General features: G+C 39.2%; 1 protein-coding gene across 3 annotated transcripts in view; it reads right to left on the bottom strand.

Annotated features, from left to right (window-relative positions):
* Dnaaf9 (dynein axonemal assembly factor 9) overlaps positions 1–12,493 on the bottom strand; it is a 152,484-nt gene that overhangs the window by 55,927 nt on the left and 84,064 nt on the right. For all 3 annotated transcript variants that reach the window (XM_046433259.2, XM_046433260.2, XM_046433261.2), the window contains 6 exons: positions 12,391–12,435; positions 11,968–12,013; positions 7,381–7,492; positions 6,586–6,656; positions 5,549–5,599; positions 4,701–4,788 (listed from right to left, as the gene is read on the bottom strand). In XM_046433259.2, coding sequence (XP_046289215.1) covers positions 4,701–4,788; positions 5,549–5,599; positions 6,586–6,656; positions 7,381–7,492; positions 11,968–12,013; positions 12,391–12,435 — 413 coding nt within the window. The remainder of the gene's footprint in view (positions 1–4,700; positions 4,789–5,548; positions 5,600–6,585; positions 6,657–7,380; positions 7,493–11,967; positions 12,014–12,390; positions 12,436–12,493) is intronic.

Below are 12,493 nucleotides of genomic sequence, written 5' to 3'. Positions count from 1 at the left end.
TCTAAGTGGATTCTGAAAAAATTATCATAGGAGATGAAATATTTCTTAAACAGATCCAAAATATACAAATCACATAGGAAAAGATGAATTATTTGACTACATTAAAATTAATAACCCAGCCCTTCGAGACAGGATCTTGCTAAGCTTTCCAGGCTCGTCTCAAACTTGTGATGCTCCTGCCTCAGTCTCCCAAGTAGCAAGAATTACAAGACTGTGTCACCAGGTCAGGCTATACAGAACTTCATTGTTGTTATTTTGTGGTACTGGGAACTGAACCCAGGGTCTTTTTTTTTAGTTGTAGTTGGACACAATACCTTTATTTTATTTACTTCTATGTGGTGCTGAGGATGGAACCCAGGGCCTTGCATGTGCTTGGTGAGCACTCTACTGCTGAGCCACAACCCCAGCCCTGAGAACTTTGATTCTTAAAAATAACAATGACAAATAACAACAAAAACACCACAAATGAATGAGCAAAAGACAAAAACAAACATGTTACAAAAGGGAAGTATAATAGGCCAATAAATAAAATATGGTCAGCTTTCACTAATAACCAGAGAAATAAAAATTAAAGTCCTAATGATATAGCATTATACACTCATTGCAATGGCAAACACCAGCAAAACAAGTATGCCAGAATGTTGAAAAACAGAAACAATTATATGCTGCTGGTAGAAGTATAACTTGGTACAATCACTCTGACTTCATTGATAAAAGCTATGCATGGGCTCATCCTAAAATCTCAATCTACTCTTCCCCATTCCAATTCTGAAGAAAACTTTACCCAAGTGAACCAAGAAATATGTATAAGAATGTTCAATAACAGTACTGTCTGCAACAGTAAAAAACTAAAAATAATCCAAATGTTACATCAAGAGTAAAAATGATAAGTAGCTAATCTTCATACCAAGGAATACTACAGAGCCATGTTGAATGAGTTATATGGCTACATACAACTGAGAAAGAGACATGAAAGTTGTCAGAAATCAAAATGGAGTCACTTATATCAACACAACCAAAAAAAAAAAAAAGTAAATAAAGCTGAGAAGTTATGGAAGGAAGAGTTCTTGCGCATGATTGCCTGATAGTAACTACCACAAAAGACTGCTAGAACCACAAGCTTCCACAGAGGCCACCACAGCCATACACAAAACACACTCCTCCAAGAATACCTGCCCAGCAACCATCTGTTCAACCTTAGACTGATACCACTTGTTATTAATCAATGTGGCCAAAGACTGTTTCAAAATATCTGATGTAATCCTACCCATTTTTTTTTTCTTTAAAAACTTCCTCTTGCCACAGCCACTCTGAATACACCCGTAGTTTACTATAGCATGTGAATTCCCATTGCAATGCTGTACTATTCCCAAATAAATATCACAAAAATCTGTATGAATCTTAGGAACATAAAATTGAGAAAAAAAAAAAAAAAAAGCAAGCCCCAGAAGAACAAGAACACACACAGTATGATTCTATCTGGTTCAAGGTCAAAAACAGGACTTTGTTTAGGGATATAGGCATATGTGGTAAAACTCTAAAGCAAGTTTTTAAGGACTAGGTACTGAGCAGCCTGCCTGGCCACAGTCAGCAGGGTGGGAAGAGAAGGGCACATGAAGGACATGTGTGAAGCTGAATAACAAGAAGTCTCATGATAGCAGAAGCCACTAGCTGGGAAAAGGAAAAGGTTCCAGAGCTGGAAGCATTTCAATGCAAAGGAAGCACTATTTTCACCACCAAGTAGTCCAGTGAACAAAAGTCAGAAAGCCTGAACTACCCTTGAGACATGGACAATCCTATAGATACTGCCATTAACTTGCACTACAAACTTAGTCAAGTTTTTGCCTTCTATGAGGCTCAGAATTTGAATGCTCAAAACAAATATATTTCTTTTTTTTTTTTTTTTTGAGAGAGAGAGAGTTTAATGTTTATTTTTTAGTTTTTTCGGCGGACACAGCATCTTTGTTTGTATGTGGTGCTGAGGATCGAACCCGGGCCACATGCATGCCAGGTGAGCACGCTACTGCTTGAGCCACATCCCCAGCCCATCACAAATATATTTCAAGGGTTGAAAAAGACAGAAATTTCAAACTCATCCAGTTTCAGCTAGAGGCAGATTTATCAAGATACTTATAACGATACTTGAGCTTCAGGACCATTTACCTGAGAAGCTCCATTCCAAGACCTGAGAAAAGTCCTACCCATTTTACACTGTTTTCTTATAAGAGATCCCTGAAATGTTTACTTCAAGCCCCACAAACCCAGTTAATCCCTGTCCTAAACCCTGAAGTGGTAAAATGCTTAACATACAGCCTCCTGTTTAAATTTTTTACTTCTATTGAATTTTCCTGTCTCAGAAAACTAGATTTCCCTCAGGAACTAAAAAAGTTTGAAATCTAAGCTCTTGAAAGAATGTGACTGACAAGGACCCAGAAATCACTGGCTGTGTCTTTTATCCTCTAACAGAGACCTAGGATATACTGAACCTTGCTGGATATCAATAAAATGCAGGATTTGTTTTCTAATAAGGCCCTCTGCTAAGAAGCTGCAATCTAATTTGGGCAAGTGTCTTTGTTAAATACTATAACTGGCTCAAGGATGACAGTGTACAACCAACTCTGTGTTGTGCCTACAACCTGTTTTTAAACACTATGTGATCTTGCTCCACAGCTGGTAGCACTGACACACACTGAGTGACTTCCACAAATCTTTCTAAATCCCATGTCTTCTGCACCAGGACCTGGAAATGCAGAAATGAAAGGCCCATCATGACGCAGGCATGTAATAGATGCTACAACCACCTCAGCACTTTGTGGTCTGAAAACCAGAACTCCTTGCGCTTTGTCTTCTACATGAATGGAGGAGCCAAACCAGTGATCTGAGAACAGGGAGAGGAATTTGCCACCAGATAGAATATTTTCAACAAGAAGAACAAATCATCAAGAAAGGGGATTTGCTCAGTAGAGGTTGAGGAATTTGTGAAATCAGAACTCTTCCTTAACAAAAAGACTATATTCAACAGGGAAATAATAGGACTTGCAATAAAATGTTACTTGGTGCCTGGGGATGTAGCTCACTTGCCTATAAGCATGAAGTCCAGGGTTCCATCCCCAGGACCACATACACACATGAAGTATTCTGAAGAAGCCAAAAAGGAACCTGGAGTAAATCTCCATGAAATCCATGCAAGACAAAAAAACGTTCTTGAGAAATTTATTGTCAGTAGAAATATTACCAGCTTGGACTGAAAGAGACAGAAAAGAGAAAAATGAAAAGAAGCTGCTGAACTCTGAGAAATCTACTTCAAGAAGCAGGCTGACAAAACTATTTACCCACAAACAGGGTGCTACCTTTCACAGAGCTATGAAAATTTGAGTTCACAGCCATAAGTCACAAACCATGAACCAGAGGGAAACCAAGAGCTCAGAGGGTAGAACCAAGAACCAAAGGAGAAGAGCTGAAGCCATCGAGAATTATTCCCAGGCCTTCAGTTCTAATTAAGGAACTACTCTTTTTTCATGGAAAAGGAAGAGGACTGAACCAAGTACCCAGAGGGCAAAACCATGTGCTCAGAGAATAGAACAAAGAGCCCAAAGGGTAAAGCTGAGAGCTGCAGGAGATAATTCCCAGACCTCAACTTTAACCAAGAAAATGGAGTTGTTACCAGGATTTTAGGGCTGCCTTTTCACCTTCTATGTTCTCCCTTTCTGGAATCTGAAGTCTATAATTGTTAACACTTACCAGTTGCACTTCTATGCTGGGAGAGCTGGGGGCAAATAATCTGTCTCTTTAGTTTCATAGGTCCATAGACATGGAGATGATCTGAATTTAGAAACTATACTTGATACACTACACTCCTGAGCCTTGTCTATAAGGGGTTCAGATGATCTCAATGATGAGATTTGGGATATCTGAGTCCATGAGATTTGGGACTTTGAACTACTATTGCTATATTGGGATAAGATCCTTAAAAGGAGGTAACTATATTTTACATGAGGGAGGGATATGAATCTTGAGGGCCAGAGGGTAGAATGATATGAGAGTTTCAAGGTTGGTTCTGGTTGCTGAGATAGAAATGGTCCCAGGGCAAAGACCTCTGGGAAGAGGTGCTGAAAACAGTCCCTGGATGGCAACCAGCAACAAAATGGAGACCTTAGTCCTACAGTAGAGGGAACTGTGGACCAAACATTTTGATGAGTTTGGGAGTCGATTCTTCCCTAGAGTCTCTAGATGAGAACCTAGCCTGGCAGATCTTTGACTGCAGCCTAATGAGACCTGGATCCAGCTAAACTTGCCTCAACTTCTAATCTACAGAACTGTGAGATAATAAGTAGGTGTTGTTTTAAGCTACTAAATTAGTGGTAATTTTGTTATACAGCTGTAGAAAACTAATCCAGATTTTGTTTAGGTCTACAAATTCTATTTCTGAAATGCTGCTGCTCTAACCCATTCTGAGAGAAACGTCAGATGGCAACAAGAGAACCAGGTGCAGTCCTGGGACAAGCCCTTGTACTTGTGAAACCAGCACAGGTTTCCTCATCTATAAGTGGGTGGATCAAAGGAGAAAAGCTGTAAGAAGACACTGCAACTCCAACAAGCCTTTTCAAACAGCAGATGTATTATTAATCATAATACCCATGCTAATATCCGCAAACTAGGGATCCAGACAAGCCAAGAACAGAAAAGCCATAGCTGCTTACCTTCTTCAGGCCAGGACTGTAAATTGCTGGAATAAAGATATGCTCCTTCTCCTCCAGTTAGAAAAGTGCCCAGGAAACACTCATCTCCCTTTAAAGAACAACAAAGCAAAAACATAGATGATTTGTAATACATACAGAATAAAAAATCCTGCCAAATATTGTCTGTGTAAAAAAACAAGAGTCAAACTCAGACATACCCAATTTCTTCCATTATCTTTGGCATTTGCTCTTTTTGGCATATTACTGGCATCTATTTTTTGGGGGGTGGGGTACTGGGGCACTCTATAACCTAGCTACATCCCCATCCCTTTTTATTTTCTATTTTGAGATAGAATCCCACTGAGTTGCTGAGGCTTGCCTCAAATCTGTAATCCTTTTGTCATTGGAATTATAAGTGTATACCAGTGTGCCTGGCTGCCATACTTGATTGGTGCTGAGAAAAGAAATGTAAAGGTCCTCTCTGAGTCCAGGCACCAAAGCCTGCAATTCTTGCTCATCTCCCAGTGGATTTACTTCTGTGAAAATGGAGTTCAGGTTCTCAGTGGCCTAAAGCTTTGGCATCTCAGCTTTCCATGTCTAAGTCAATCTAGGATCTGCTATGATTAATACTGGGAGACTTTTTAAAAACCCAAAATGTCTAAATGGCAGAAAGAATTGTTCTAATTTCATCCCCTATTAGTGGTTATTTCCAGATGTCTGCTGGGAAGGGGAAAAATACAAATAGGAATTGAAGACAAAGAACTACAGATCCCTTAGATTAGTGGTAAAATAAAATATTTTAAGTTATCTTCAGGAATTGTTTACATTCGATGTTTGCAGGATGCTAATGCTAGAAAAAGGCTGCTTACCCTCACTGCTTGCTGGGTTTTCTCAGACAATTTTACTTCATCATCTTCTACCTGTGTCCAATAGAAATGCAGATTTTCAATTTACTACTTCAAGAGCAAAATCCTGCTGAGTACCCCCTCTGTGTTCAAATATCTACAGGAGCCTATCTAGGCAGTCCCTCTACCATGTCCAGTGCTCTCAGGCCCTGATATGCTGGCAGAAATGGCTACTATTCATCAGGGCTCAGAGAACAAGGCCACAGTAGGCTCTCTCACTGAGATTCTCAGATCCAGCGAATGAGCCTAAGATCTGTGGGTAGGATGTGTTAATCTCCAGTTACATGTCACTTCAAAAGAAAAATAATTATTATTAGGGATGAAGAAATGATAATATATTAAAATATTTTCAGAGTGTGTTCTCATTTAAACATGTTCATGTTAGAAGATGACTCTTAGTTCTTCCCTGTCCATATCAGAACTGTAGAAATAGAATACAAATAGATTCTAAGTTTAGGCCCTTTGACTATCAAATATCAGACTCTCTGCTATCATGCTTCCTATGACCCAAGGCAGTAAAGTTTTGGACCGAGTCCTGCTGAGGAAGATGGAAATTTTCTACATGTGGAGAGATGTTGTGAAAAATCAGTAGCAATCATTCTGGCCAGAGCAAGGAGCTACAGGTCCACTTCTCACAATCTGTGTAACTGTGGACAGGCAGTTCCCCATGGGGGTCGTGAAATGTATCCCCTGGATATTATCAACTTCTAATCCTCAGTTTCCTCATCCATAACATGAGGGGATTAATTTCTTCCTTGCACAATTTAATAATTCATATAACATAGCTCTTTTCTTTTTAAATGTTCTAAGAATATGAGAGAGCTAAAGAAATGAGATTCGTTCATATAACGAGAAAGGGCTGAGATAAAACTACTACTCCTGAATGATGGTTAGCTTAGGATCTGACATCCCACAAGGGACCCAACAAAAAGGCTCCTCCTCAAATGTCTTCCCCGTATTTTTCATGTTTGGGTCCAATTTCATCTATGAATGATACTGACCAGCCAGGAGCAGAATCTGGGTATGGCAGCTGTCAGGACTATGCAGCTGGTCTCTGTGATAACAGTGCCATCTGTAGGAAGACCATGGACATTCCAGTTACTTCCAACCACCTCAGCCCACCTTGTAGGCCCTTCCCCTTGGGAGAAAAGGTTCCTCTTATTGGTATAAAGAGTTCGATGCCCTCAGAAAAGGAGAACTTCTCATCTGGGGACAGAGAGACTAATAAGTGTATAGAGACAGGTTTTTCCATGTTATTAACTTGAGTATTTTTTTTTAGGACAAATAGAAACACATTTAAATGAAGAATCCTTCATTAGCCCTTTTTATCTTTACTTTTAATTTTTATCAAGGTAGTACAGGTACTATAGATATACATATTTAAACCAAACAGAACACTATCAGGATTGTCCTATCAGCGTTGGATATTATCATTCTTTAATATTTTTTGCCAACATAATGGGTAAAAAAACAGTGCCTAATAACTGTTTCAAATTGCTTCCACTTGATTATTACTGAGGCTGTATATCTTTATTCATATAAATCCCCCCCCACTTTTTTTTGTGTTTCACTTCTGTGAATAGTCTGTTCATACTTTTTGCCCATTTCCCCATTGGGAAGCATATCTTTTTCTTATTAGTTTACAAGAGCTCTTCATAAGTTTGAATATACACCATTGGCTTATTTTTAAAATTTTCATCAATTTATATTGGTCTTATGCCTTAGTTTTATGGCTTACTTTGTCAAAAAAAAAATTTTTTTTCAATGTTTGCTTTATAAAGACCACATATACTTACCCTTTTCTTTAACTAAGATCTGAGATGTCAAAAATGATTCTGAGAAGACCACAGATCCTAAGCACCCTCTTCCTCCCAGCAAATCAGGAATATCATAGACAGTCATACAAGCCTGTATCAAATGAGAAACCAGAGTTGTAGCAGTTTCCAGCCCAACACCTTCAAGGAGAGTTCCCTAAGATACAGGCCACAAAATACTGCTTTAAAACACATGGCAAAAATACACTGGAAAGTTTCTTAGGAAAACAAACTATCCTGAAATACACCTTGAACTTCTGGAACACTCAGGCTTCTTTCCAGAGACATACTTGGACTAGAAGGAGAGCATCTTTATGCTTCTATAAATGCCCTCTCAAGGTGTTATTCTATGAGTATTCTGAGAGGCAACACAGCTGCCTTTTTTTTTTTTTAATGGGGTCTCGTTATTTTGCCCAGACTGGTCTCAAACTTGCAATCTTCCTACCTCAGCCCCCCAGGGATCTAGGATTAAAGGTGTCTTCATTCTTAACTATGACTGGCTCCCAGCCTATCAGAGTTTGTGGTGTTTCCTCTAAGTTTCTGTACACATTCATAACTTCACATCCCCACACTGTCACACTCTGTCCAGCGGTTTAGGCTTGAGTTTTGAACAAGCCCAGAAAGACTGTCATTCATTTGGTATACACGTGTCTTCATGGATATTTTTGTGTACATTTCAGTACATATTCTTTCAGTATAGCAGTCCTTCTTTAACTGTGGTTTCACTTTCTTCAACCTCAGTACTCACAGTAAAACGTGGTCTGAAAATACTAAATAGAAAATTCCCCAAATAAACAATTCATGAGGTCTAAATTCTGAGCTCTTCTAAGTAGCATGATGAAATCTTGTACTATCCTTTTCCATCCTGCCCAGAGTGTGAAACATCCCTTTGTCCAGTGTGTCTGTACTTTACACAGTACTGTCTGTTAGTCACTTAATAGTCACCTCGACTATTAGATTATCATGGTTTTCAAAGGGGTTACATTCAAGTAACCATATTTTACTTAATGATGACCCCAAATCATAAGAGTAGTAATGCTGGAAATTTTAATACAGTATGTTATTGTAATTATTCTACTATTATCATCATCATATTGTGCCTGATTTTATAAATTAGACTTCACTATAGGTATGCATGAATACGAAAAAATACAGTATATATACAGTACTATCCATCGTTTCAGGTGCCCACTGAGAGTCTTGGAATATATTCTTTGTGGGTAAGCAGGAAACAACTGTACCAAATAAAAGTAGCAGTTTCAGTAGCCTAGAAATAAAATTAGAGCAACTCTAATTATAGAGTGTGCTCCTAAAAGCTGGTAAGAAAGCCCCTCAGCACAAAAGGAGAGAAAACAGAACAAATCTGTGGAGAAAGCTATAAAAGAAACACAGGGCGGGGGGGGGGGCCTGGGTTGTGGCTCAGCGGTAGATTGCTCACCTAGCTCGTATAAGGCACTGGTTCAGCACCAGATAAACATAAATAAATAAAATAAAGGTATTGTGTCCAACTATAACTAAAAAAATCTTAAAAAAAAAAAAAGAAACATAGAGGGATTGGGTTGTAGATCAGTGGTACAGCTCTTGCCTAGCATGTATGAGGCACTGGGCTCGATTTGCAGCACCACATGTAAGTAAGTAAATAAATAAATAAAATAAAGAGCCATCATCAACTGATAAAAAATATTAGATAATGAGAAAGAAACACAGAAACCAGGTATGGTGGTTGTGTGCTTCTAATTCCAGTTACTCAAGAAGCTCAAGTGCTAGAATCCTCTGAGCCTAGATATTCCAGACCAGCTTGGTAACATGGCAAGACCTTATCTCTAAAAAAACAGGAAGGAAGGAAGGAAGGAAGGAAGGAAAATAAAAGAAACACCACAGAAAGTGGGTAGAAGTATATAAGCCAGAGCTAGGGTCTGGGTATGGGATGACCATGAAGATCTGGTGAGGGACATGGGATAAGCAGTACAACAAGCCTATCAGGTTAGGTCCTTTCCCTCTTAACCTAAGCATAGGTTCTTTCCCTCTTAACCTGAGCATTGTTGATTAGTGGGGTACAGAGTTTCTGAAGCAAAGTCCGTTACTGCACATTATTATCCTTGCTTGGGGCCCCTAATCTACCCCTAGGACAGAGACAAAAAAAAAAAAAAAAATGGGGCACTTGAAGAAAATGCTGGATTCTTTTGTTTTGTTTTGTTCTGATACTAGGGACTAATGTCACATATCATCACTGATCTACATTGCTACATGCCAAGTTTCTTTAATTTTGAGGAATATTTATTTTATTCATCAATTTGCTAAGGGTCTTGCTACGTTGCTGAGATTTGTCTTGAAATTGTGATCCTCCTGCCTCAGCCTCCCAAGTTGCTGGGATTACAGGTGTAAACCACAGTAACCAGCTAGGAACTGCTGGATTCTTAAGTAAAGAACACAGAAGGGTTGAAAAGAAAAAAAAACACAATCAAAGCCAAGTCCCTGATTTTCAAAGTTGTCATGATAATAGGGTGAATTGACAAGTAGGCTTTTATGTTTGAGTTAATTTTCTGATTAGGCTTAATAATTGGAAGGTTTATTTTAATCTGTCTCAAGGGATTTAAAAAAAAATGTAGTGTAGATGGATAGAATGCCTTTAATTTATTTGTATATGGTGTTAAGGATCAAACCCAGTGCCTCACACATGCTAGGCAAGAACTCTGCCACTGAGCCCCAACCCCAGCCCTCTCAAGGGATTTTGAGCATCTGATAACACAGAGTTTTGCTGGTTACATGGTCCTTCATAAGTGACAGTGGGAATACTACTTCTTTCTTTGGTTTCCAGATCAATCAAGTAAACAGATCCTGTGGCTTTCTGATCCTTCACTTTCATATTTGGTCACTGGTATTAAGGAAGGGGAGAGAGAACATTGGAAAAAAATACATGTTACATTTGTTGGATACTTGCCATGTATTTGCCACTTTGTGGCATGGGGAGAGGAAAAAATACAACATAGTACCTATCTCTTCAGGAAATCTATAATGTGTAGCTATAGAGACAAGAGCTTACAGAAAAGTGAAATGACATATTAGTTCAGAATTATTTCCTAATTTACATGGTATAAACTGCAAATCCTATAAGAACACAGTACTTATAGGGAAGAAATCAATAGGGAAAGCTTCAAGGAAGAGGCAGAACTTCATATCTGCCTGATCCTGGAAAGAAAGCATAAAATTCCTGACTACTCTTTCTTATTTCATTAGCTGCTAATAAATTCATACCTAAAAAAAATATGATAGGGTCTCATTATATTGCCCAGGGGGCCTTGAATTCCTGGCTTCAAGTGATCCTCCTGCCTCAGTCTCCCAAGTAGCTGGGACTATAGTAACACTGCATTATGCCCAGCTTTCAATACATACTTATCATAAGAATATGATTCTATTGGGCTCCTAGTCACATACTATTGTGCAAAGCACATTCCAAAGCACTGCACAAGAATCCAAGGAGAGAAGCCAGAAATTTAAAATTTAGCAAGGTGATAAAGTATTATCACCCCCGTGTCATAAAGTATTTCCCAATATCTTGATATCACAAAAAAAGTCTAAAATAGTTCTAAAAGAACAATACCACAAAATGCTGACAGACAGGGACCAAATACATTATAAAACATTAATTACTCACAACTTAAAAAATTACCCTAGTCAGGCTTGGTGGCACACACCTGTAATCCTAGCTATTCAGGAGGCTGAGGCAGGAGGATTGCAAGTTCAAAGCCAGTCTCAGCAACTCAGCAAGACCCTTCGCAACTCAGTGAAACCCTGTCTCTAAATAAAATACAAAAAAGGGCTAAGCTTGTGGCTCAGTGGCTAAGCACCCCTAGGTTAAATCCCCAGTACCCCCCGCCCCACCAAATTACCTTTGTTGTATTATTCTCTACAGATGAGAAAACACTACTGACAAGCCCTTTGAGTTGCTTTTCCACCAGTGATGGTGATGGGAATGCATCTGCACTAAGTCGTCTACAGTTGCCCACTTACCATGACCAAAGTGTGCTGGAATTAAGGCTCAGGCAGTGGCCACAGAACAAACTTAAGGTATAACTTGTGCACATGTATACTTCAACCAGATTCTTGGCTGGATAGCCACCATCCTCTAATGCACTATTTGCCAACCCTCTTCACACCAGGATGCAGTGGAATAAATGGAGCACTTGGCTTTGTGGCTGAAGCTGGCTTAGAAAATTCTGATTCCCTCAGGCTATGCCATACCATCCCAGGGACCAACAGCTCAGTATGTCTCTAAACTATTCTGCCCCACTTCACTGGAGACCCAGGCCTTTGTTGATTATTGTTTGTTTAATGGATCTTCCCAGCTCCCTGTTAAGGGCATCAACTCAGGTCTTAGAATGCAAAAGAAGCCACTAAAACCTGTTGGTCCATTGGTAAAGGCAGGTTTGTCCTCAACTCAAAATTTCCATGAGATCAGAACAGTCTTAGTTACTTGGACACCCCTACCTATTCCCACCTCACCCCTTTCAGGTGTCCCTCTACAGGCCATTCCTAGCCAGCTGATGTATATATAATAGCTCTGCTTACCGTTTTCACAAAGGATAAACTATCTTCACCCTCCAGAGGCACAATTCTGTAAGAGGAAAGATATGGGAGATGACATTTTTAACTGCACCAAAATTTACAATGTTCTTTTTTCAACTTGGTAACAACTCACAGACTCAGATTTCTCTCAAGGATTTTTAAAACACTATGAAATTCTGTTTTGAATTCCAGTATGCAGAATTAGCATGTGGGTAACTGGAGTGAACTCATTTACTCCAGTGGGAAGCACTCAAGAGTGCAGAGGCTCAGATGAATACAGCCAGTCTGAACTCAAGTCTGGAGTGGTACCTTGGCCAAGAATGGAACTGTGAGAAGATCAATGAAGGTTGCAGCTACAAGGCAGCCTCTCCTCTCTTTATGTTCTTCAACTTATCAAGGAAGAAGATACCAAAATCATACACTCACCTTCCTTGATTATTCACAGCATGTATATGAAAAGCCATCTTGGAGCTGTAGACCAAAACCAAAACACAATAGAAGTCAGTCTGTTCTTTCTGACTACTGTGTT

Source organism: Marmota monax, unplaced genomic scaffold (genome assembly GCF_021218885.2).
Source record: "Marmota monax isolate L192 unplaced genomic scaffold, Marmota_monax_Labrador192_F-V1.1 WCK01_AAM20220418_F8-fsc00014, whole genome shotgun sequence".
Classification (NCBI taxonomy): Eukaryota; Metazoa; Chordata; class Mammalia; order Rodentia; family Sciuridae; genus Marmota; species Marmota monax.
This window is presented reverse-complemented; position numbering and strand designations above follow the sequence as displayed.